Here is a 23708-nt window from a genome sequence, read left to right as displayed (position 1 = left end):
GGGGAGGGACCTTGGAAGGCAAATCCGGTCATCCTCTTCATTTTAATAAAGAGAAACAGGCATTTCAAAGAGAGGAGAAGGAGCGGGCTTGAAGGCCACAGATAATTGTTCAGTTGCTAAGTCGTGTCCGACACTTTGCGACCCCGTGGACTGCAGCAGGCCAGGCTTCCCTGTCCTTCACCTTCTCCCGGACCTGAGTTTGAATTTGCTCAAATTCACGTCCATTGGGTCGGTGAGACCATCCAATCATAAGTGGTAGAGGTCAAACGAATTTACCTGTTTCCAGAGACACCTCCCCACCCCCTGGCCCCATCCGACTTTTTCCTCTGACTCAGGCAGGCCACCCACATCCATCCTGATTCTCTGACATTGTCTGGAGTGTTACCGCGTGTCAGGCGCCATACTCACCTGCATTAGCTCAATGAATCCTCCAGATATCTGGTGAGGCTGGCTTGAGTGTAACCCCATTTTACAGAGCAAAAAACCAAACCTAGAGAAAAGTCAGGACACTTGCCCTTGGTCACAGAGTTGGAAAGGGCTGGCTGAGACAACTCAAACCAGGTTTCTCGGCCCCCAGTGCCTATGCTGTGGCTAGCAGGTATGCAGGAAGGGGTCTTCTCCAGCATCCTTTAATTTTTTTATTTTGGCCACCCCATGGTTTACAGGATCCCAGTTCCCCCATCAGGGATTGAACCAGGGCCCTCAGCAGTGAAAGCACCCTAATCACTGCACCACCAGGGAAGTCCCTCTTCTCCAGCATCTGCAATTTGGCTAAGAAACCGGAAGGGAGACAAAATGCTCCCTGAGCAGGCAAAACAGTTGGCAAACAGCCAATGCCCCAAAGCTCCTGCCCTTTATGCCTAACAAAGCCCCTTGTCTCTTGGTTTACACGCAGTTGTACTGACCTGGGGTGGGGGTGGGAGGTAATGGGTAGGGTTGGCAGATAGGATTAGAAATTGTCCACCAGGAAGGAGGAGAAGACCTGGTTCTTGCCCCCTGCCCCCATCCCCTCTCTCACTTTCTCACACTTTCCAAGCATCCCCCAAACAGTGAGTGTGCCTTGGGGCAAGGTGTCCCAGCCTTTTTTCATGGCTGGGCACACACAGAAAACCAAAATATTCACACAGCATCTGAGCAGTCTAGTGGGTATTGGGGGATGTTTGAAAGTCTTAGTGAAAATTTCAAAATTCATTCTTTATAATATGTATTAGGCTTAGAAACCACTATAAAGCGTTAGGGAAGATTTTAAAACTCAGTTTTGTATAAAACTTCCAAATAAAACTGGGTAAAAGAAGACAGACACAAAAGGCCAGGCACTGCATGATTCCATCCGGGTGATAGTTTGGAAAAGGCAAAAATCACAGGGACAGCTAACAGATCAGTGGTTTTCAGGGACTGGAGTGGAAGAAGGAAACTGATGGCAGAGAGGCACAGGGGAGTTTTGGGGGACACATGTATATATTCCATATCTTCTGTGTAGTAGTGGTGACATGACTGTTTACATTTGTGAAATATTATCCAAGGACAGAGACAAATACTGTATGATATCACTTATATGTGGAATCTAAAAAAAAATACAAGTTCAGTTTAGTCGCTCAGTTGGGTCCTACTCTGCAACTCCATGGACTACAGCATGCTAGGCCTCCCTGTCCATCACCAACGCCTGGAGTTTATTCAAATTCATGTCCATTGAGTCAGTGGTGCCATCCAACCATCTCCTCCTCTGTCGTCCCCTTCTCTTCCCGCCTTCAATCTTTCCCAGCATCAGGGTCTTTTCAAACGAGTCAGCTCTTCCTATCAGGTGGCCAAAGTATTGGTGTTTCAGCTTCAGCATCAGTCCTTCCAATGAACACCCAGGACAGATCTCCTTTAGGATGGACTGGTTGGATCTCCTTGCAATCCAAGAGACTCTCAAGAGTCTTCTCCAACACCACAGTTCAAAAGCATCAATTCTTCTGCATTCAGCTTTCCTTATAGTCCAACTCTCACATCCATACCCGACTATTGGTAAAACCATAGCCTTGATTAGATGGACCTTTGTTGGCAAAGTAATGTCTCTGCTTTTTAATATGCTGTCTAGGTTGGTCATAACTTTCCTTCCAAGGAGTAAGCGTCTTTTCATTTCATGGCTGCAGTCACCGTCTGCAGTGATTTTGGAACCCCCCAAAATAAAGTCAGCCACTGTTTCCACTGTTTCCCCATCTATTTGCCATAAAGTGATGGGACCAGATGCCATGATCTTAGTTTTCTGAATGTTGAGCTTCAAGCCAACTTTTTCACTCTCCTCTTTCACTTTCATCAAGAGGCTCTTTAGTTCTTCTTCACTTTCTGCCATAAGGGTGGTGTCATCTGCATATCTGAGGTTATTGATATTTCTCCCAGCAATCTTGATTCCAGCTTGTGCTTCCTCCAGCCCAGCATTTCTCATGATGTACTCTGCATATATGTTAAATAAGCAGGGTGACAATATACAGCCTGGACGTACTCCTTTTCCTATTTGGAACCAGTCTGTTGTTCCATGTCCAGTTCTAACTGTTGCTTCCTGACCTGAATACAGATTTCTCAAGAGGCAGGTCAGGTGGTCTGGTATTCCCATCTTTGTCAGATTTTTCCACAGCTTACTGTAATCCAAACAGTCAAAGGCTTTGGCATAGTCAATAGAGCGGAAATAGATGTTTTTCTGGAAATCTCTTACTTTTTCGATGATCCAGCCGATGTTGGCAATTTTATCTCTGGTTCCTCTGCCATTTCTAAATCCAGCTTAAATGTCTGGAAGTTCATGGTTGTTGAAGCCTGGCTTGGAGAATTTTGAGCGTTACTTTACTAGCATGTGAGATGAGTGCAATTGTGCAGTAGTTTGAGCATTCCTTGGCATTGCCTTGCTTAGGGATTGGAATGAAAACTAACCTTTTCCAGTCCTGTGGCCACTGCTGAGTTTTCCAAATTTGCTGGCATATTGAGTGCAGCACTTTCATAGCATCATCTTTTAGGATTTGAAATAGTTCAACTGAAGTTCCATCACCCCCACTAGCTTTGTTCGTAGTGATGCTTCCTAAGGCCCACTTGACTTCACATTCCAGGATGTCTGGCTCTAGGTGAGTGAGCACACCATCGTGATTATCTGGGTCATGAGGATCTTGTTTGTACAGTTCTCCTGTGTATTCTTGCCACCTCTTCTTACTATCTTCTGCTTCTGTTAGGTCCATACCATTTCTGTCCTTTATTGAGCCCATCTTTGCATGAAGTGTTCCCTTGGTATCTCTAATTTTCTTGGAGAGATCTCTACTCTTTCCCATTCTGTTGTTTTCCCCTATTTCTTTGCCCTGATCACTGAGGAAGGCTTTCTTATCTCTCCTTGCTATTCTTTGGTGCTCTGCATTCAAATGGGTATATCTTTCCTTTTCTCCTTTGCTTTTCACTTCTCTTCTTTTCACAGCTATTTGTAAGGCCCCCTCAGACAGCCATTTTGCTTTTTGGCATTTCTTTTTCTTGGGGATGGTCTTGATCCCTGTCTCCTGTACACAAATCTCCATCCATAGTTATCAGGCACTCTATCAGATCTAGTCCCTTAAATCTATTTCTTACATCCACTGTATAGTCATAAGGGATTTGATTTAGTGGTTTTCTCTACTTTCTACAATTTAAGTCTGAATTTGGCAATAAGGAGTTCATGATCTGAGCCACAGTCAGCTTCCAGTCTTGTTTTCGACTGTATAGAGCTTCTCCATCTTTGGCTGCAAAGAATATAATACAATCTGATTTCAGTGTTGACCATCTGGTGCTGTCCATGTGTAGAGTCTTCTCTTGTGTTGTTGGAAGAAGGTGTTTGCTATGACCAGTGCATTCTCTTGGCAAAAATCTCTTAGCCTTTGCCCTGCTTCATCCTATACACCACGGCCAAATTTGCCTGTTACTCCAGGTGTTTCTTGACTTTCTACTTTTGCATTCCAGTCCTATAATGAAAAGGACATCTTTTTTGCATGTTAGTTCTAAAATGTCTTGTAGGTCTTCATAGAACCGTTCAACTTCAGCTTCTTCAGCGTTACTGGTTGGGGCATAGACTTGGATTACTGTAATATTGAATGGTTTGCCTTGGAAACAAACAGAGATCATTCTGTCATTTTTGAGATTGTATCCAAGTACTGCATTTTGGACTCTTTTTTTGACTATGATGGCTACTCCATTTCTTCTAAGGGATTCTTGCCCACGGTAGTAGATATAATGGTCATCTGAGTCAAATTCACCCATTCCAGTCCATTTTAGTTTGCTGATTCCTAAAATGTTGACATTCACTCTTGCCATCTCCTATTTGACCACTTCCAATTTGCCTTGATTCATGGACCTAACATTCCAGGTTCCTAGGCAATATTGCTCTTTTCAGCATCGGGCCTTGCTTCCATCACCAGTCACACCCACAACTGGGTGTTGTTTTTGCTTTTTCTTCATTCTTTCTGGAGTTATTTTTCCACTGATCTCCAGTAGCGAATTGGGCACCTACCAACCTGGGGGGGTTCATCTTTTAGTGTCCTATCGTATTGCCTTTTCATACGGTTCATGGGGTTCTCAAGGCAAGAATACTGAAGTGGTTTGCCATTCTCTTTTCCAGTGGACCACATTTTGTCAGAACTCTCCACCATGACCCGCCCATCTTAGGTGGCTCTACATGGCATAGCTCATAATTAGACAAGGCTGTGGTCCATGTAATTAGATTGGTTAGTTTTCTCTGATTGTGGTTTCTAGTGAATAAAACAAGAAACAGACTCACAGACATGGAGAACAAACTAGAGGTTACTAATAGGGAGAAGGAAGGGGAAGGGGCAATACAGGGATGAGGGAGGGGAAAAGTGAAAGTGTTAATCACTCAGTCATGTCCGACTCTTTGCAATGCCATGGCATGTAGCCCACCAGGCTCCTCTGTCCATGGAATTCTCCAGGCAAGAATACTGGAGTGGGTAGCCATTTCCTTCTCCAGGGGATCTTCTTGACCGAGGGATCAAACCTGGGTGTCCTGGATTGCAGGCATATTCTTTACAATCTGAGCCAGCAGGGAAGCCCCCAAACTGTTCGTCGCTCAGTTGTGTCCAACTTTTTGTGACCCCATGGACTGCAGCTCACCAGGCTCTTCTTGTCCACACAAAAGGGTTATGGAATTATATGAAATCGTGTGTATGAAACTCTCCTTGTTTTAGCCACATTGTGCAACATGTGTGATATTAGACCCAGTACATCCAAAAATAAATCAAGTTAAACAAAAAAATAAAAGAAGGGCTTCCCTTGTGGCTCAGTGGTAAAAAATCCACCTGCCAATGCAGGAGACATGGGTTCCATCCCTGATACGAGAGGATCAGAGCAACTAAACCCGTGCGCCACAACTACGGAGCATGTGCTCTAGAGCCCGGGAGCCACAAGCACAGAAGCCCGAGCACCCTAGAGCCCGTGAGAAACCTGTGCACCACGACTAGAGAGTAGCCCCCCACTCAGCGCGACTACAGAAATGCCCTCACAGCGGGAAGACCCCCGCCCAGCCAAAGCCAAAGAAATTTTTAAAGCTTTTTAAAAATTATTTATTTTAATTGGAGGTTAATTACTTTACAATATTGTGGTGGGTTTTGCCATACATTGACATGAATCAGCCATAGGCGTACACGTGTCCCCCATCCTGAGCCCCCCTCCCCCCTCCCTCCCCATCCCATCCCTCAGGGCTGTCCCAGTGCACCAGCTTTGAGTGCCCTGTTTCATGCATCGAACTTGGACTACTGATCTATTTCACATATGGAAATATGCACGTTTCAGTGCTATTCTCTCAAATCATCCCACCCTAGCCTTCTCCCACAGAGTCCAAAAGTCTGTTCTTTACATCTGTGTCTCTTTTGCTGTCTCGCATATAGGGTCATTGTTACCATCTTTCTAAATTCCTTTTTTAAGTTTTTTAAAAAATTGATACAGATGATCCCCAGACCAGCTTCAATCCAGCTCTGCCCCCCCTCACTCTATAGTTTTCTCCATTTCAGCTGATGGCAGTACCAGTCTTCCAATAATTTGGTTCCAAAACTATGACATCATGCTCAATCTGTCTCTTTCTTTTGTGGTTGTTTAGATTTTATTTCCTAATCATAAACTTAACTCTGGGATCCAGCCAGACTTGGAGGAGGGAAAGGCAAATAGTGAAACTCAAGGAACTGCAGCAAAAGCCCAAAGATCATGGGCTGTCACCAGCAGACACAGGTGATCAATGCTCTCCTCAGTCACAGAAGGCAAGGGCTGATGCTCAAGATAAAACACAAGCCAGGTGTATTCAAGTTGTGCAGAGACAGCAACGGTGAACTTGGTGCTGTCTTGCCGTTCCTGGAACCAGAACCCTCCACGCCTGCCACACCATTTCATGCTCCCTTTTGCACCTGCCAAAGACCACACACTTACCATCCAGACACGCAGTCTTGGCAGTGCCGATGAGAAACCGGGAACCAGCTGCGTTAGGTCCAGCGTTTGCCCCAGACACGATGCCAGTACCCATGTGCTTCAGGGTGAAAGTCTCATCGAATTTCTCCTGTAGTTGGACCCCACCAGTGCCATGATCGGAGAGGGCAATGGCACCCCACTCCAGTACTCTTGCCTGGAAAATCCCATGGACGGAGGAGTCTGGTAGGCTCCATGAGGTTGCGAAGAGTCGGACACGACTGAGCGTCTTAACTTTTCACTTTTCATTTTCATGCATTGGAGAAGGAAATGGCAACCCACTCCAGTGTTCTTGCCTGGAGAATCCCAGGGACGGGGGAAGCCTGGTGGGCTGCTGTCTATGGGGTCGCACAGAGTCGGACACGACTGAAGCGACTTAGCAGCAGCAGCAGCAGTGCCATGAGAGTCTGGACAGTCACCACCATGACACACAAATCTGGAATTCTGTGAAAGCAGGACCCTCGTAACCAAACCCTCTCTCCCCAGTACTCTGAGCACACAAGGTTTTTTTTCTTTTTGCTGTCTTTGAAACTCTGCCTGCAAACAGCTTGGAAGAGATGCAGCCCAAGGGTTCGCTGATGATGTGGAAGAACCACAGTGGGGTTGACCCTGACTAGACACAGCAGTAGGGGGGGTCCCCACTGTGGTCCACAGGTATCTCTGCTGGAGGTGCCTCTCACCACCCCCTGTAAACACCCTGGTCTGAGGCACCATCATGTCTCCCCTGGATTGTTATGATGGCCTCCTAACCCATCTCCTATTTCTACCCTGGACCCAACTACAATTCATTAGAGGAGCCAGGGTATTCACATTAAAATAAAAATTAGATTGTATCATTCTCTGCCTCAGCCTGGAGGAGATGGCAACCGGCTCCAGTATCCCTGTCTGGGAAATCCCATGGATAGAGGAGCCTGGAGGGCTACAGGCCGTGGGGTCGCAGACTCGGACACAGCTCAGTGACTACACACATGCACTGCCTCAAGCCCTCCGAGCGCTCGCTCCTTTAGTGTTAGTCGCTCAGCCGGGTCCAACCCTTTGCAACCCCATGGACTGTAGCCTGCCAGGCATCTCTGTTCATGGATTTTCAACCCCTTCACTTCAGTTCAGTCGCTCAGTCGTGTCCGACTCTGTGACCCCATGAACCGCAGCACGCCAGGCCTCCCTGTCCATCACCAACTCCCGGAGTCCACCCAAATCCATGTCCCTTGAGTCGGTGATGCCATCCAACCATCTCATCCTCTGTCGTCCCCTTCTCCTCCTGCCCTCAATCTTTCCCAACATCAGGGTCTTTTCAAACAAGTCAGCTCTTCGCATCAGGTGGCCAAAATATTGGAATTTCAGGTTCAACATCAGTCCTTCCAATGAACACCCAGGACAGATCTCCTTTAGGATGGACTGGTTGGATCTCCTTGCAGTCCAAGGGATTCTCAAGAGTCTTCTCCACAGCTCAAAAGCATCAATTCTTTGGCGCTCAGCTTTCTTTATAGTCCAACTCTCACATCCATACATGACCACTGGAAAAACCATAGCCTTGATTAGACAGACCTTTGTTGGCAAAGTAATGTCTCTGCTTTTTAATATGCTATCTAGGTTGGTCATAATTTTCCTTCCAAGGAGTAAGCGTCTTTTCATTTCATGGCTGCAGTCACCATCTGCAGTGATTTTGGAGCCCCCCAAATAAAGTCAGCCACTGTTTCCACTGTTTCCCCATCCATTTGCCATGAAGTGATGGGACCAGATGCCATGATCTTCGTTTTCTGAATGTTGAGCTTCAGGCCAACTTTTTCACTCTCCTCTTTCACTTTCATCAAGAGGCTCTTTAGTTCCTCTTCACTTTCTGGCATAAGGGTGGTGTCATCTGCATATCTGAGGTGACTGCTATTTCTCCGCGCAATCTTGATTCCAGCTTGTGCTTCCTCCAGCCCAGCGTTTCTCATGATGTCCTCTGCACAGAAGTTACCTCACAGTAAAAGCCAAAATGACCACCAAGGACATTCCTGCTCTGGCCCCCAACCTTGGTTCCGTCACGTCCAGGCCTTGGCTCCTCCTTGCTCATTCTGCTCCAGCTACACTGACCCCTTCAGTGTCTTTTAAACCTGCCAGTCCCACTCCTGGCCTCAGTGAAAGTGAAGTGTTACTCGCTGAGTCATGTCTGACTGTTTGCGACCCCATGGACTGTAGCCCACCAGGCTCCTCTGTCCATGGACTTCTCTAGGCCAGAATACTGGAGTGGGTAGCTGTTCCTTTCTCCAGGGGATCTTCCCAACCCAGGAATCTAACCCAGGTCTCCTGCATTGCAGGCAGATTCTTTACCATGTGAGCCACCTGGGAAGCCCACTCCTGCCTCAGGACCTTTGCAGATGCTCCCCCTTGGCCTAGAATAGTCTTCCTCCCTATATCCCCATAGCTTGTCCCCTTTCTTCAAGTCTTTGTTCTTCACGTCTCGATCGTACTTGATATTTCCTAATTTTGTTCTGTAGAACTCACCACCCTCCAATATTTACTTCTCTGTCTGTCCCGCTCACTAGAATGTCAACTCTACAAGGTCAGTGATTTTGAGGGGGACTTTGTATTCACGACTGTATCCCTAGAACCTAAACGTGACCCACAGAGGGTCCTCCATAAATGTTCACTTTAGGGAATTCCCCAGTGGTCCAGTGATTAGGACGCTGAGCTTTCACTGCTGAGGGCTTGGGTTCAGTTCCTGGTTGGGGAACTAAGATCCCACAAGTCGGGCAGCCAAAAAAAAAAAAAAAGTTCATGTTAGTGAATGAAAGGGATGCCTAAAGCCTGGAAAGGAGAAGCAACTTAGTCAAGGTCATAGCCATCCAGAATCAATGGCTTTTGGTCTTGGAATGAACAAAGCATCGATTCCACAGCTCTGGCCCTAAGTCCTTCAGAGAGCCATGCCAGTCTCTGGGGCTAAAACCAGGCCAGCAGGCTCTCATCCCTGGGACTGACAGGGAAAGCCCAGCCCCCAGGGGATGCCTGACTGACCCTGCCAGGAGGGCTTACACAAACCAAGCCAAGGCGGAGTATGGGGGCACGGGCTCCTCCAAAGAAGGAAACCTGAAGACTGCTGCACCGGACGGAGGTCCGCACCCGTGGAGGCCGTGGCCAAGGCAAGGAGCCACTCCCCACCCCTCCGGCTGCCTGCGTGCAGGCACTGGAGACCCTACAGTCTCCACTGCCGGGCCCTACAGCGGTGGGCAGGGAGGAAGGCCGGCAGTTTCCAAGCAGGAGAGCACAAGTTGAAGCTGCTGTGGGTAACCCAGAGGACAATGGGCTGATTCCAGATGCCCCAGGCTCCCTTCCACGGGTTTCCCAGGTGGCGCTAGTGGTCAAGAAGCTACCTGCCAACGCAGGAAACACAGGAGACCCAGGTTCGATTCCAGGGCAGGGAAAATCCCCTGGAGAAGGGCACGGCACCCCACTCCAGTATTCTTGCCTGGAGACTCCCATGGACAGAGGAGCTTGGCGAGCTATACAAAGCCACAGGGTCGCAAAGCGTCTGACAGGACTGAAGCTACTCAGCACACACGCGTGGTATGCACCCTTCCCATTGTTGGCACCAAACCAGCAGAGGGCGCCGTGGCACCACAAGGTCCAGGTTCCGCCACCTGCCGCCCTCTGGTGGCCACACTGGTCAGGGCGGGAAGGGAGCCCCGGATCTCCCCTGCCACTTCCAGGAGAGGGGTTCCAACTAAACAGGGGAATGTCCAAAGGCAGGGAGCGGGGCCCTGGCGGCCCTGGGTCTGGCCTGGGCCCCCCCTGGCCAGCAAGGCGAGGCCAGCGATGACCACGCCAGCCACAGTGGGTATGTACTTGCTGTGGGCTGGGCTCCAGCTCCAGCTCCTTCTTACCCACCCAGCCCAAGAGGTACTTCTGTTCACACCGCCCCTTTACCAATGAGCAGGCTAAGGAGGTGAGACCAAATCCCCTGATTCCTCTCCGAGGCCGCCCTCTCCTCTCTGTCTCTCCACCTGCTCATCCACAGATAGGGAACGCCTCCCCCATCCCAGCCCTTTTAGGACACGCAAAGAGGCTCAGCCAGGAGTTAAAAAGTATAAAGTGCAACACCAGCCAGCTTTTATTGAGGGCCTACTGTGTGCTAGGTCCTCCTCCCATCTCCCTGCACTTCCCACTGGCCAGGCAAGAGGGTGGCACGTGAGACCCAGCTGATAAGCTGGGTAGGGAGCTGACAGCGAGGTAGAAGGGGGCAGAGGGGCCACTGCAGCTGGGTCCTTAGTGGTGGGCACGCCTCCTGGGTCTGCCCAGCTTGACGCTGAAGGCTGGGGGTTGGGGCTTCCCTTCCTCCCTCCACCCGAGGCCCTTAATCAGACTGGCAAGGAAGAGGGCCTATGAGCCCTGCCCTTACGCTACGTGGCCTTGGGAGAAGGGGACCCATCTCAGTGGTTTCTCCTGATGGAAGACAGGTCCAGAGGGCAGACAGGCCATGCCCAAGGGAACAGCCAGGTCTCTACTGGGTCTGTGGTTCCTGGGGGCGGCTCTTGCTGTGCCCCATGGACAGCTGTGGTCTGCTCCCGGGCACACCTCTGGAGTCACCATCTAGCCCTGGGGGGACAGGAGAGGTGAGAGGAGTAGAAAAAATTTAGAGTTGGATAGAGAGAGACAGAGAGAGACACAGACGCAGAGATAGAGACAGAGAGATGGAGATGGGCTTAGAGAGAGAGACAGCAGGTAGACAGAGAAAGGCAGACACAAAGACACAAACAGAGGCAAGGCCATGGAAAGAAAGAGGAGAGGAGAACGCTGAGAAGGGGAATTGAGACCCAGAGTCAGCCATCGATGCGGAGAGAAGACTGACGCCCCGCCCTCACCTAGAGCTCATCCCGGGGGTGGGGATGGAGGCTGTGCCCACTGCTGCCCACCAGATCCAGGCGGGGGCCACGCAGGGTCTTGTAGGAGCCGGTCCAGCTGATGAGGCGGCCACTGTCATCGTCCCAGGGCGAGGATGTCTCGGTGTCGCTGAGCCACTCGGCGTCCCCTGCATAGTGGGTTGGGGCCGCGAGCAGGGGCCTGGCTGAGAAGGCCTGCAGGTCCCGTGGCCAGAAGTGTGCCTTGTACTGCTCACTGGGAGGGGGGAGGGGGGCTCAGGGGGGCTGAGGTGAACCATCCCACCCCAGACCCATGCCAGCCTGGAGCCGGGCACCTCACCCCCAAAGCACCTGACCACCCTCCCCATCTAATCCTGAGGTGGCATTTCTCTTATCCCCATTTTCTGGATGGGGAAACTGAGGTGCAGAATAGGAAAATCGCTTGCCTGGAAACCACAGGACATCACAAGATTCACATAGAGGTGGGGCTGATGCCAAGTCTAAGCTGGGCTCTTCCTTGGTGACCGGAAGTGGCTCAGCCCTGCCAGCCTCAGTCTCCCCAGCTGCCCAGTGAGGGGACTTACTACCTGCTGAGGTGGGCTCTGAGGACGGGCTGACCCTGCCCTGCGGCTCACTTGGGGTGCTGGTCAAACATGATGGGCAGGAACTCATCCACAGGCAGCATTCGGCGCAGCGGCTGGGAGGCCAGCAGCTTGCGGGCGCCCGCCAGGCTCAGGACGTATGCCAGCGTCCAGTAGGAGTAGCCGGCCACCACCAGGTGCGGCAGCCCCTCCACGACTGCCTCCTCCTCGGGGTTCACCTGCTTCCGGCCGAGGTAGCTGCAGGTGACACCGGGAGTCCCAGGAGTCACTGTTGATGTCCCAGGGACCCAAGTCCCCAACTCCCTCTACAAAGCCAAGCCCGGGGTGGGGGCGGGGGCTGGCCAGGGCTCCCTGCAGGAGAAGGCAGACCCCGGGAGGCCCACCCCTCTCCCTGGCCCCTGGGGGCCCGGCCTGCCTACATCAAGTCCCAAGGAAGTTTCTCCGCCTCCACCTCCTCCATCAGCTGCTCCAGTCGCCCCTTGAAATTGCTCTCAAAGCGTACGTCGTCCTCAAATACCACGACCTGGGCCAGGCCCCGGGTGACAACCTGAGCCACAAGGTGGGGGTGGGAGGGTGGCTCTTTAGACCACCTGTTGTCCCCTCCCACCTGGCTGACACTGACAGACACTCCTGGCTCCAGTTACAGGCTAAGTGCTCAGCCCTGGCTATGTCGCTCAGCTGCTCCAAAGCCTGCTGGGGCTTCCCACGGCCTGGGGATCGAAACCCCAGCACCTGGCTCTCATATTCAAGGGCCTCCAGGCTCCCAGTCTTGCCCTCCAAGCAGATCAGGAGAGAAATCAGAACCCTTGCTGCAGTCCTGAGCACATCCTGATCTCAGGGGCCACAGGGCTCGACTCCAGGGACCCTCAGGAGGCAGGAGGGAGACGGAGACACTGGGAAGTGACCCCACGATAGTCCACGGACACCCAGCCCGGACGTGGCCGAGCTGGGATCTGAGCCTGCATCTGCTGCGTTACAGAGCCGGGCTCCTCACTTCCGCCTCCTGAGCCTCACTTCCGCCTCCTCAAGGAAGTGAGGCTGGGCTGGGGTTGGGGAGAGACCATAGCCCCCCAACACCCTGAGAAAAAAATGCTTTCTGTAACTTTTGGAGGTATGAGAAGAGCATGAAATCGGCTCAATAAATGACCCTTCAATCCTTTCAGAAGCAGCATTCAGTTCAGAAAAATAGAAATAGCAGCTCACATGCAACGTATTTCGGCAACAGTAGAAAATGAAAACAAGGAGGGTGTCTGTGCTTCACTTCCTGGAGGGGGCACCCCTTGGAGGGCCCGTCTCTGGTCCTCTCGGGCCAAGTCCAAGCAGTGACCTCTCCCGACCACTCACACCCCAGCCTCGGGCCGAGGCTGCCTGGCCGAGGGGTCTGGGCCTGCTCCGCCTTCCTCTGCTGAGAAGGCTCCTCTTCCTGCCCGTCGACAGTGAGGCCCACGCCGACCCCACCGGAGGCCAGGAGGCCAGGAGGCCAGGCCTGTCCACACCCTCGAGTCGGTACCTCCCCTGACCAGGGTAAACAGTTCTTTCTCCATTTGTGCGCCCTGCTCTGGTCCCTCTGCCCCAGGAGGGCGCGGCTGCGTTCTTCATGTTCACCTCTGTGTTCCTGGAGCAGAGGCCATCCCAGCACACAGCCGGCGCTCAGTGCATACCATGGGCTCAACATGGTAAGGGTCGCGCCCACAGGAGGCTGACAGCTGCTGCCTGGGTCTTCATGAGTGTGCTCTGTCACCCACCTGTCACATGAGTGCTGGCACAGAGCCGTGAGTGGGAGGGGGTGCCCTGCTTTCCCCAAGGGTGTGGGCCGAGGGGGCAGGGTCCTCACCTCCTCCCAGATGGAGTAGTGGCTGAGGAAGCAGCCCACCTCCCCCTTGGTCAGCGTGCGGCCCGAGTAGGGGTCCTGGTAGCCAGGGAGCAGCTCCACGCCGAGGGTCCTCATGACACTGCTGTTGAGCATCCTGAGGGAGACGGTGTCACGGGGTCAGGGGTGCCCGCCAGAGACCCACCCAGGCCCGCCTGCACCGGGCAAGTTGGGGACCGTCACACTGGAGTCTGGTTTGAAGGAGGTGGCGGTGGTGGTGGCTTAGTTGCTAAGTTATGTCCCACTCTTGGTGACCCCCTGGACTGCAGCTTGCCAGGCTTTTCTGTCCATGGGATTTCCCAGGCAAGAATATGTAGTGGGTTGCCACTTCCTTCTCCAAGCGATCTTCCCGACCCAGGGATCGAACCAAAGTCTCCTGTATTGCAAGCAGTCTCCTGTATTGCAGGCGGATTCCTTATTGCTGAACTACCAGGGATTCCCAGTTGGGAGGGAGGAGGCCTGATTACTGCCTCATGTGGTCTGAAGTCATCATGACTGGACCAGGGGGCTGGAGCTGCCTCGGGCGGGGTGGGTCATCCTAAGGGGAGCCAGGCAGTCTGAGGAGGAGACACCCAGGATGAAGGGCAGACGCTTCTCAGGCAGGGGCCCAAGCAAAGGCTGGACATCCTGCAGTCCAGCGGACTGGAGTGCATGCAGCCAGCAGCAGTGGACATGAGGGGCCGTGAGCGGCCTGCTCCCGCACCCCACCCATCAGGGATCTAGGTTCAGGAGGGCAAGGAAGAACCCTGATAATCAGAATGAAGACCCCATTAACCTTTGGGATACTTACTGTGTGTCAGGCCCTGGAGAAATCTTCACTAAACCCTTATAAACCCCTAAGAGGAAGGCAGCTCCTCGCCGTTTCCGCAGCAGGGCTGAGAGATGGGAGGACTTGCCGGAGGCCACACAGCTGGTGACCAGGCCCAGGAGCTCCAGACCCCGGGCCTTAACCACTGCACCCTCCTCCCTCGGGTGGGCTGAGGAAGGGCCCCTGTCCTGTTCTGTCTGCCCTGGGCTCCCTGAGACACAATGACTCAGGCTCTCTTTGAATACTCCTTGGAACAGGAGACTCTTTAAACCCATCGTCTGCTTTCCCACCCCCAGGGAGCCCCGACGGGCCACCCTGGGCCCCCTGCGATGCACAGGGCCCTGTCCCCGTCCCGGAAGCCTCACCGGCCATCCACGGCGTCCACCACCCGCCCGGAGACCTCCATCTCCCAGAGCGAAGTCAGCATGCGCTCTCGGCGGTCGGGCCGGCGGGCCAGGCTGATGACAAACACCTGGAGGAGGCAGCGGGCAGAGGGGAGGCTGCGGGGTGGGGGGGAGAGCCCGCCTCCTGACCCCGGTCCTACAGGCCGGGAGGACTCACCTCATCAAACCCCATCTTGCTGGGCCTCTTTGGGGGCCGGGACACATGAGCCGAGGCCCACATGGGGGGCCCATCCGCTGCGGAGGAAAGCCCACTATCATGAGCCCCAATGGCTCAAGTCAGTGGCACCCTGGAGTCCCAGGCCCCCCTCATTTCCGCCCCCTTGGCAGGATGCCCAGCAGATCACAGACTCCACTTGCCTCGGAGGGGCAGACTGAAGCTCAGCAGGGAAAGTGACTTGCCCGGAGTCAGGGAATGATTTGAAGGGGAAGTTGTGACTCCAGCCCTGCTCCCTGCCCAGCTAGGTCCGGGGCCAAGGAGAAGGGGCCCGTGGGAAGGGGTGGGGAGTGATGGGGTGGAGGGACAACACCGGCTGGCAGCCTCACCCAGCGCCTCGAGGATCAGGTGGATGAAGTTGACTCTCTCGTCCTCCAGCCCCTGGTGGGATTTCACAGGCACGTTCAGGTACCCATAACGCTGCTCGTTGCACACGTGGACTGAGACCCCTGCGGAGAGAGGCCGAGTGAGTGCTGGCCTGCAGGGCAGGGCTCTTGGAACCCAGATGGCAGGTGTGAGCCCCAGTACTACCAGTACCCACCACAGGAGTCCTCTCTGGGACCCTGCGTCCCCATCTGTGGGGTTGGAGGGAGATAGGGCTTGGCTCAAACAACATCTCAGGGACCTTTCTGCCAAGATGGTATATGTTCATCCAACAGATGTCTCCAGGGCACCAGCTGGGGGCAGGGGTGATGGTAGTGAGCAAGACAGACCTTCCCTGCCCTCAGAGGATTAAAGTGAGGAAGAAGCAGGCAAACTCCCACCTGGCAATGGCCACCTGAGGCCACGGGGCCTTACTCCACCCTCTAAATCTCACCCACCTCTGCCCATCCCGCTCACCCAATCCAGCACCATCACCTCTGGCCCAGATCCCTACACTTAACCCCTCCCTCTCTCCGGCCCCTGCCACGCTGTCCTCCACCTGCCAACCAGAGTGGCCTTTTTTTTTTTTAATTCCTTCGGTGTTTGTAATCTTTATTATAATCATTTATTTAGCCTTTGTCTTCTACAGACCGTGAATCCTCCAGGGCAGGTCAGTCGGTCAGTCGGTCAGTCAGTCAGTTCAGTTCAGTCGCTCAGTCGTGTCCAACTCTTTGCGACCCCGTGGACCGCAGCACGCCAGGCCTCCCTGTCCATCCCGGAGCTTGCTCATTAAACACGGTGTCTATTGAGAAGTCATCTCCAGGCCCAGCACTGAGTATACAGCCCGGCAGAGTGAAGGGGGTGGAAGCACGAATGCTGGAGACAAAACCCCCGTTCACGGGACTTCCTTGGTTGTCCAGCGGTTGGGAATCCATCCTCTGGTGCAGGGGATGCAGGTTTGATCCCTGGCTGGGGAACTAGATCCCAAATGCCGTGGGGCAACTAAGCCCATACACCACAACAAAAGATCCTGCAAGCCAAAACTAAGACCCAATGCAGCCAAAAAATAAATAAACATATGATGCTAAAAAAATTGCATATCTGCATATAAATAAAAAACTTTACAAAATAATTCACTAAACTCCTTTGAACCACTGACCAGTAAACAGCAGGTGATACTCAAGTAGAGGTAAACAAATAAAGTTGCTCAGTCGTGTCCAACTCTTTGCCACCCCAAGAACTATACAGTCCATGGAATTCTGGAGTGAGTAGGCCAGAGTACTGGAGTGAGTAGCCTTTCCCTTCTCCAGGGGTTCTTCCCAACCCAGGGCTCAAACCCAGGCCTCCCACATTGCAGGCAGATTCTTTCCCAGCTGAGCCACAAGTAGAGGTAGGAATGAAAAAATAAGAAAATAGGGAGTTCCCTGGTGGCCTAGTGGTGAGGGTTCTGTGTTTTCACTGTCGTGGCCTGGGTTCAGTCCTTGGTTGAGGAAGTGAGATCTCAAGAGCCGTCCAGTGTGGCAAGAAAAAGAAAAAAAGGAAAATATCTGTGCTTCTCATTTTTCATCCATGTATTTGTCTCACCTTCATTCACGTCTTGCACTTGATAAGATCTTTCTCCTTCCTGCGCGTTTGCACTGTAGACGTCACCTCGTGGAGCACAAAAGAATGATGACGACCCCCTTCTCCCTGGCCACTCCTCACACAACGCTTGCCCAGGTGCAACATTTCCTGATTGAATCGCCACTTCTAATTCACCTTGACTATGAGCAAAGTTCTCCACCCACTGGACAGCCTTCACGTTCTTGCCGCCCATGAGTGCACACCGTGAACGACACTCTCTGCCGCGTTCTCAAGGTTCTTATGCCAACAGCAGCATCTCTGTCTTGCTCTCAACTTCAGTTCTTCCCAGGACTGCGGTTTATCCGATCCAAGCCCAAACATCCAAACATTTCTTTTCTTTTTTCTTTTTTTTGGCCATGCTGCATGGCTTGCAGGATCTTAATTCCCTGACCAGAGCCTGAACCTGTGCCCTTGACAGTGAAAGCATAGAGTCCTAACCACTGGACCACCAGGGAATTCCCCAGACCCAAATACTTCCTTGTAGCTTTCATCTTAAAAATAACTACCCACAGCAGAATGATTTTTTTTTCAGTGTTCAAGTCCAATTGGATGATTCTCTGATGGCTGCCTGACACCCACAGGCTAACGGCCAGATGCTTGCCCATCAAGTCCCCACAAGCTGGCCCCTACTCACCGTTCCCGCCTCAGCCTGCACTATGCCCCCTCTTTGTGTTCTAGCTGCCTGCCTTTTTATGTCCCCGGCCACCACAGGGCCTTTGCATCTGCTGGTCCCATTGCTTGAAATGCTCTGTCTTGCTCTGTTTGCCTTGTTAATGCCTGCTCATACTTTAGATCTCAGTACCAATGATTACATCCTCCAGGAAGCCTTCCCTGGAGACCAGGTCAACGCTAGTCTAAGCTCCCAAAACACCTATAATCAAGAAGCTCTTCCTGTCATTGTGATTGACACTGATTTGTGTGATCCTTTGGCTGACTGGACTGGAGGATCCAGGAAGTCAAGGACCACCTGATTTTACTCACCACTGTCTCCCTGGAGCCTGGCACCTGGTGCATGCGTGTTAAGTCACTTCAGTCGTGTCTGACTCTTTACACCCCTATGGACTTTAGCCTGCCAGGCTCTTCTGTCCGTGGGATTCTCCAGGCAAGAATATTGGAATGGGTTGCCACGCCCTCCTCCAGGGGATCTTCCCGACTCAGGGATTGAATCTGTGTCTCTTACGTCTCCTGCATTGGCAGGCAGGTTCTTTACCACTAGTGCCACCTGGGAAGTCCTTGGCACTGGTAGGTGTCCCATAAATATTTACCTAATGAAGGAATACACGAAAGCGCCATGGTGGGCACAGCCAGAAGGACATCTAACCTACTGGGGCAGTGGGCCCAAGAAAGCCTATGACCCGAAGGACAATTAGGAATTAGTGAGATAAACTGTGGAGTGGGGAAGGGCATGCAGAGCAGACGGAACAGCACGCGCAAAGGCCCAGAGACCTCGTAAAAAGGCTCGACAAGAGCTGACCTTACCAGCAGCCTGACAGGCGTAGGCAAAGACGATGATGTCGTCGAAGGGCCAGGTATAGTTGGGGTGAGGCGGGTAGAAGGCCAGCTGGGCCGTCCCTTCAGCCCGCAGGGATACCAGGAAGGTGGAGTGGACCATGGGGACGCGGAAGCAGCCCCGGCGCTGGCGGTTCTTGGTAGGAAAGTAGTCGGCGGTGCGGCGGTAGTAGCCCTGGGGAAGGGGTGGCCCTGGGCTGTGAGAGGACACCCCTCCATCCCCAGCACACCACTCCCCAGCCGGGGCTTGCTGCCCTCCACGTCCCTCCTCCCAGACCTCAAGCCTCCCGAGGCCTGTGTCCCCAGCCATACCTGCGGGGTGATTCCACACCAGAAATTGGAGTAGTAGGTCTGAGAGTCCAGCATCGGGGCCACCACAGGCAGCCCCTGCTCGATCAGAAGCTGCAGTGTCTGGTTGTTGGTCAGAATGTTGTCTGTGTCTGCAAACTGTGGGGAGGCGGATGTCACAGGCCCCAGCCTTGTCTGTGCCTCCCAGCAGTCTCCCAAGGATTCACTGAGTGGGATCCCTCCAGATATCCAGGGACCCAGGATATCTTCCACAATCCAATGGGGTTCCCTCAGAGAGATCTAAGCTATAAACCAGGAGATCTGTTTCTGGACCAAGGATCTAGTCTGGAGCACTGGCTCAGGGACCGGGTCCAGAGATTTTACGCCTGAGTTGCTGATCTAAGAACTTTATCTGAAGCCTTAGGAAGGAAATTCAAAGACCTACTCTGATCTCCTCTGGACAGGGGAAGCCTGGCATGCTGCAGTCCATGGGGTCGCAAAGAGTCAGGCATGACTTAGCCTGAGCAGACTGAACAGCAACAACCCTGCTCTCTGTGGTCCAGGGAACTAGGCTCAGATTATACTCTGGGCTCTATACTCTGAGACTGAGTTACACTCTATACTCTGGGACTGAGTCTCAGTGGACGCCTTGAGCTCTGTCTCAGGGATCCAGGCTTAGTACAGAGTCTGAGCTCAAGTAAAGGGATCCCAGCTCAATACTTAATCTGGGCTCTGATCCAGGTTGCTAGCTGAAGGGTCCAGCCTACAGATGGTTAAATTGCACCCAGATTTCTGTCAAAGACGGGTGCCATCACCCGTGGGGAGCCCGATCGTAGGCCAGGCTTTCTTACCAGGATATAGTCTGCCCCCCAGTCCCTGGCAAAGGTCAGGGCTTCCTGTTTCAGCTCCATCAGGAACTGATGCCTTTCTTTGGTCCAGTGCTTAGGGCCTTCTTCATCTGGGTAGGACCTGAGGTGGTAAAGAGATGAGATGTTCCATGGGGTAGGCGCATGTGGTCAGAGCCCTGGCCAGGAGTCTGTGACTCAGAACTGTCCCTTTCCCTCTCTGGGCTGCACCTGTTGCCCATCTTCCCCAGGACCTTTGCCCTCAGGCCACACCTGGGCTCCCCCTCGGGCCTCCAGACCACAGCTGCATAGTCATCACCCACAGCAGCCAGCCACTCCCGTAGCATCGCTGTAGTGTTGTCCACATTGTGGTCCGTGGCACACCTGGGGACACAGGAGGAAGGAGGGTGGGGGAGGGGTGGCACAGCCACCAAGGGACCAAACCCTAAGGCAGTCTTGACCCCTGGAGCACCAACCCCTGCAGGACTGGCCTCTCCTGGAAGCAGAGGAGGTCGGTGTGCTACAGAGGAAGGCGGGCAGCCAGGTCCCAATCATAGGTCTGTGTTCCACTGTGTGACCCCAGGCAGGTCCAGACCCTCTCTGGGCTCACGTTCTCCCTCTGTAACTAAAAGCCATCCTGGCAAGCTCAGGGGGTGAGGTGACAGAATTCAAATGCAGCATTTTATTTATTTATTTTTTTGGACAGGCAACTAGGATTTATTGGTGGGCATGAGTAAGGAGGGGACAGCGCCAAGGCTCTCATGAATGCAAGACCTGCCATTTGTCCAGAAGGAAGGATATATTTGGCCCCAAAGCCATCGGGATGAGCTGTTTTTCTGCCTCCATGCTTTCAAGTTCACCAGCCTTAAATTTAGTAAATCCCCACTTCTTGAAGATGTGGATCGACTGGCGGCCAGGGAACTTGAACTTGGCCCTATAGAGGACCTCAGTCACATGTTCCTTGTTCAGAAGCTTGGTACCGATGGGCATTACGACTTGGTCAGTGTGGACCCTGGCCACTGTGTCCTGGAGCTTTCTGCCACACTTACCAGTCTGAAGCCTAGATTTGGGGACAGCATGCCAGTCATGAATGTCCACTGGAAAGGGCTGTCTCCAGGGTTCCTTAGGGCAACCTGGATAGGCAACAGGCTGCATACGCTCCCCAGGAGGCTGTCTGCAGCCACTTAAATGCATTTTGAAAGATGAGAAGGCCTTCAACTTTGAGGAACACACCTGCCATATTCCCTGGTTTTCTTCCTTCCCTGCTGTGTGACCTCAGGTTAGTCCCCTCCCCTCTCTGAGGCAGGACTGGGCAGAGGAGCTGCTGCTTCCCTCCACCAGGAAGTTGTAATAAGGACCAAACCACACTCTGAGCATCCCTGAGAAGACCTGATGGGCCTGAGCTCCAAGGTCACCTCGCACAGCCTCTCCGAAGGAGGTCTCATGACAGAGCGGGGCGAGGGGGCCTTAGCCAAGAGCCCAGGTTTTCGGTGATGCTGCCCCTTTAAGCCAAGTCTCCAGAACTGAAGACTAACTACGTGTCAAGTCTTTTGGGGGTGGGAACTAACTAAACTCCTGGACTGGTAATTGTGGGCGGCCTCCCCAGGCCACAGCTCCACCCCCAGCCCAACTCTGGTGAGTTGGGGAGGGTAGTTTGGTCACTTCTCTCAGTTTATCCCCAACCTCAGCTTGGGACTCCTCCCTGTTCTGGTTTCCACAGACTGTGGCCTCTAATTCCAGGGTCCTGTGGGGACACCTAGGGGGAGAGACGCAGGAAGGGGCTTTGCCCTTGGCCAGCAGGACTCAGCCCCTCTTCTGAAAGAGGCTGGAACCAGCCTGGGGAAGGGGGAGCGGTTGTGACCCCCCCATAGAGCAGCATGGAGCCCAGGGCTGACAGCACCCCTATGGGCTCCCCAGGAACTCCCAGGCCTGCTGAACTCTGCCACATCGGGCCCCAGGGGATGCCAGCTGCTCCTGTTGGCTCCACTCTGTCAGGCCGACCACAGGTCCCACGGCTTAAGTTTCAGCTCTGGTGGGCTGGAGCAAGAGGGGTTGGGCCCAACTTACACCTAGAGGAGGTCCCAAAGGAGGAGCAGGGGCCAGAATGAGGGATGGGTGTCCCTGTTCCAACCCAAGGCCTCCAAGGTCAGTGTGCAGGGCCAAGGGGACAAGGGGACCCGCCAGGGGGCTCGGGTTGCTGGAGGGCCTGTCTGCAAGGGGAGGGGCCTGTCTGGGTGGTGTCTGGGCAGGGAGCAGATGGGGCCAGCTGGAGCCCAGGCTGTCGGTGGTGGAGTTGTTGGGGGGGGGGGGGGGGTGTAGATGCCTAGTGGGTGCCAATGCCCGGGTCTATCTCACCAGAGGGCCAGCCTGGCCCTGGGGTAGTCCAGCCGCTCCAGCGCGCCCAGGTAGTGAGGCAGTGAGTGCTCGGCATTGCGGGCCAGGATGGCAAGGACCACGGTGGGCAGCGGCGGCTCCGCGACTCCCGCAGCCTCGGGCCGCGGCCCCAGCAGGAGCAGCAGCTGGAGCAGCGGGGCGGCGGGGGCAGCGCGCATGGCGGGCGCTCGGGCGGAGGCAGCGGCGGCCCCCGGGGCTCCCGGCCGCGGAGAGGGGAGTGGGTGGTGCCGCCGGGCCCTGGGCGGGGCCCTGGGCGGGGCCTGGGCGGGGCCTGGGCCCGGGGCGGGACCGAGGCGGGCCAGGAGTGGGGTCGGGGGATGTACTACCCCCTCCCAAGAATGGGCTGCCACTCCCCTCCCCATCCCTATCCATAGATTCTCAGATGTCCTCTCCTCGGCCCGGGGCATCGCAGGACCAGGGCCCAGACACCCGCCCCAGACGCGATCCGGGAGCAGCCTCTTCCCGGCTGGAGGGTCGTGGGGCGACGGCTTCCGAGCCCTCTGCGGCGTCTCAAGAATACTCGACTACGACTCCCCTCCGGGGCGTGCAATCCCCGGAATCCGGCTTCACGGATTCCTTCAACGCCCCTGAATCCGTACTGCCTAGCCATCCGTCCGACCCTCGGACCCGAGCTGCGTGCGGACCGGGCGACACCGCCACGGCCCTTTCCCGGGTTCCCGGGCTCCCGGCCCCTCCGCCGCCCCGCCCCCGGGCGCCCTCTGGCGGGCCCAGACGGAACTTCGCAGAGCCAGACCCGAGAAGGGGTGCGGGGAGCCGGGAGCGGGGGTGGTCCCCCTGACCTGGACGCGCCATCCCGCCGCGGTCCGAGCGTGGCGTCTCCCGCGCGTCATCTTCCTCGCCTCTGTCGCCAGCACCAGCACCGCTCCGGGCCTTTAGGAGAGCAAAGCCTGCTCTTAGACTGAGTGTAGAACAAGGGCACCACACGGCCCCCTCACGGTGTCCCAGCCCCCCCTCCAAAGCAGGGGGACTCCAGTGTCTGGTCAGAGTCGGGGTCCGGAGGCCCCTGCTGGGTCTCCAGCCTCTCTCAGGGAAAAGGAGGGCCCTGGAGGCACCAGTGGTGGGGTCTAGCTCCTATGCCACCGACCCAGTGAGCAGGTAGGTCACTTCTCCTGAGCCTCAGGGCCTCCTGGGTAGAATTGGGCTGTAACAGCCCCATCTAGCAAGGATTCCTTGAGTGCGTGAATGCGCTTGAATTCTATGCATGGAGCCTGGCAGGGGAGAAGAATTCCTGGGGCTGGAAGACAGGACAGGAGAAGCCCTGCTCTCCTTCCGTTCAGCCCCTCACCCAGGTGGCCCTATGATGGAAGGCCTGAGGTCCCTTCCCCAAAACATCATGGGGAAGTGAGTCCCTCCCCTTGCGTGGTTGCTTCTTTCTAGCCCCCACCCCCAACTTAAGTGACTTCGAGGTGGCTTAGAAGTGAAGTGAAGTGGGAGTTGCTCAGTCATGTCCGACTCTGCGACCCCATGGACTAT

General features: G+C 54.2%; 1 protein-coding gene and 1 pseudogene across 1 annotated transcript; both read right to left on the bottom strand.

Annotated features, from left to right (window-relative positions):
• Nucleotides 1–10558: 10558 nt before the first annotated feature.
• CERCAM (cerebral endothelial cell adhesion molecule) lies at nt 10559–22372 on the bottom strand. Its single transcript, XM_052648816.1, has 13 exons — nt 22176–22372; nt 20094–20204; nt 19827–19944; nt 19000–19134; nt 18658–18862; nt 15522–15641; nt 15136–15212; nt 14940–15046; nt 13731–13863; nt 12316–12443; nt 11930–12133; nt 11298–11550; nt 10559–11031 (listed from the first exon to the last, which is right to left on the bottom strand). Exons 1-12 carry the CDS (start codon nt 22370–22372, stop codon nt 11298–11300), a joined length of 1788 nt encoding a protein of 595 aa, XP_052504776.1. The 3' UTR covers nt 10559–11031.
• Nucleotides 20926–21021, bottom strand: LOC128057083 (uncharacterized; annotated as a pseudogene).
• Nucleotides 22373–23708: the final 1336 nt, after the last annotated feature.

Source organism: Budorcas taxicolor, chromosome 11 (genome assembly GCF_023091745.1).
Source record: "Budorcas taxicolor isolate Tak-1 chromosome 11, Takin1.1, whole genome shotgun sequence".
NCBI lineage: Eukaryota > Metazoa > Chordata > Mammalia > Artiodactyla > Bovidae > Budorcas > Budorcas taxicolor.
Note: the sequence above shows the minus strand (reverse complement) of the source record. Positions and strands in the feature narration are given on the sequence as shown.

Bases quoted from the DNA above. Each gene is read 5' to 3' on its own strand.
- CERCAM (XM_052648816.1), bottom strand. From the start codon at position 22,372: ATGCGCGCTGCCCCCGCCGCCCCGCTGCTCCAGCTGCTGCTCCTGCTG. The intron at 20,205-22,175 runs GTGAGATAGACC...CTGTGTCCCCAG, and splicing joins AGGGCCAGGCTGGCCCTCTG to GTGTGCCACGGACCACAATG. The intron at 12,444-13,730 runs GTGAGGACCCTG...CTTGTGGCTCAG, and splicing joins ACTACTCCATCTGGGAGGAG to GTTGTCACCCGGGGCCTGGC.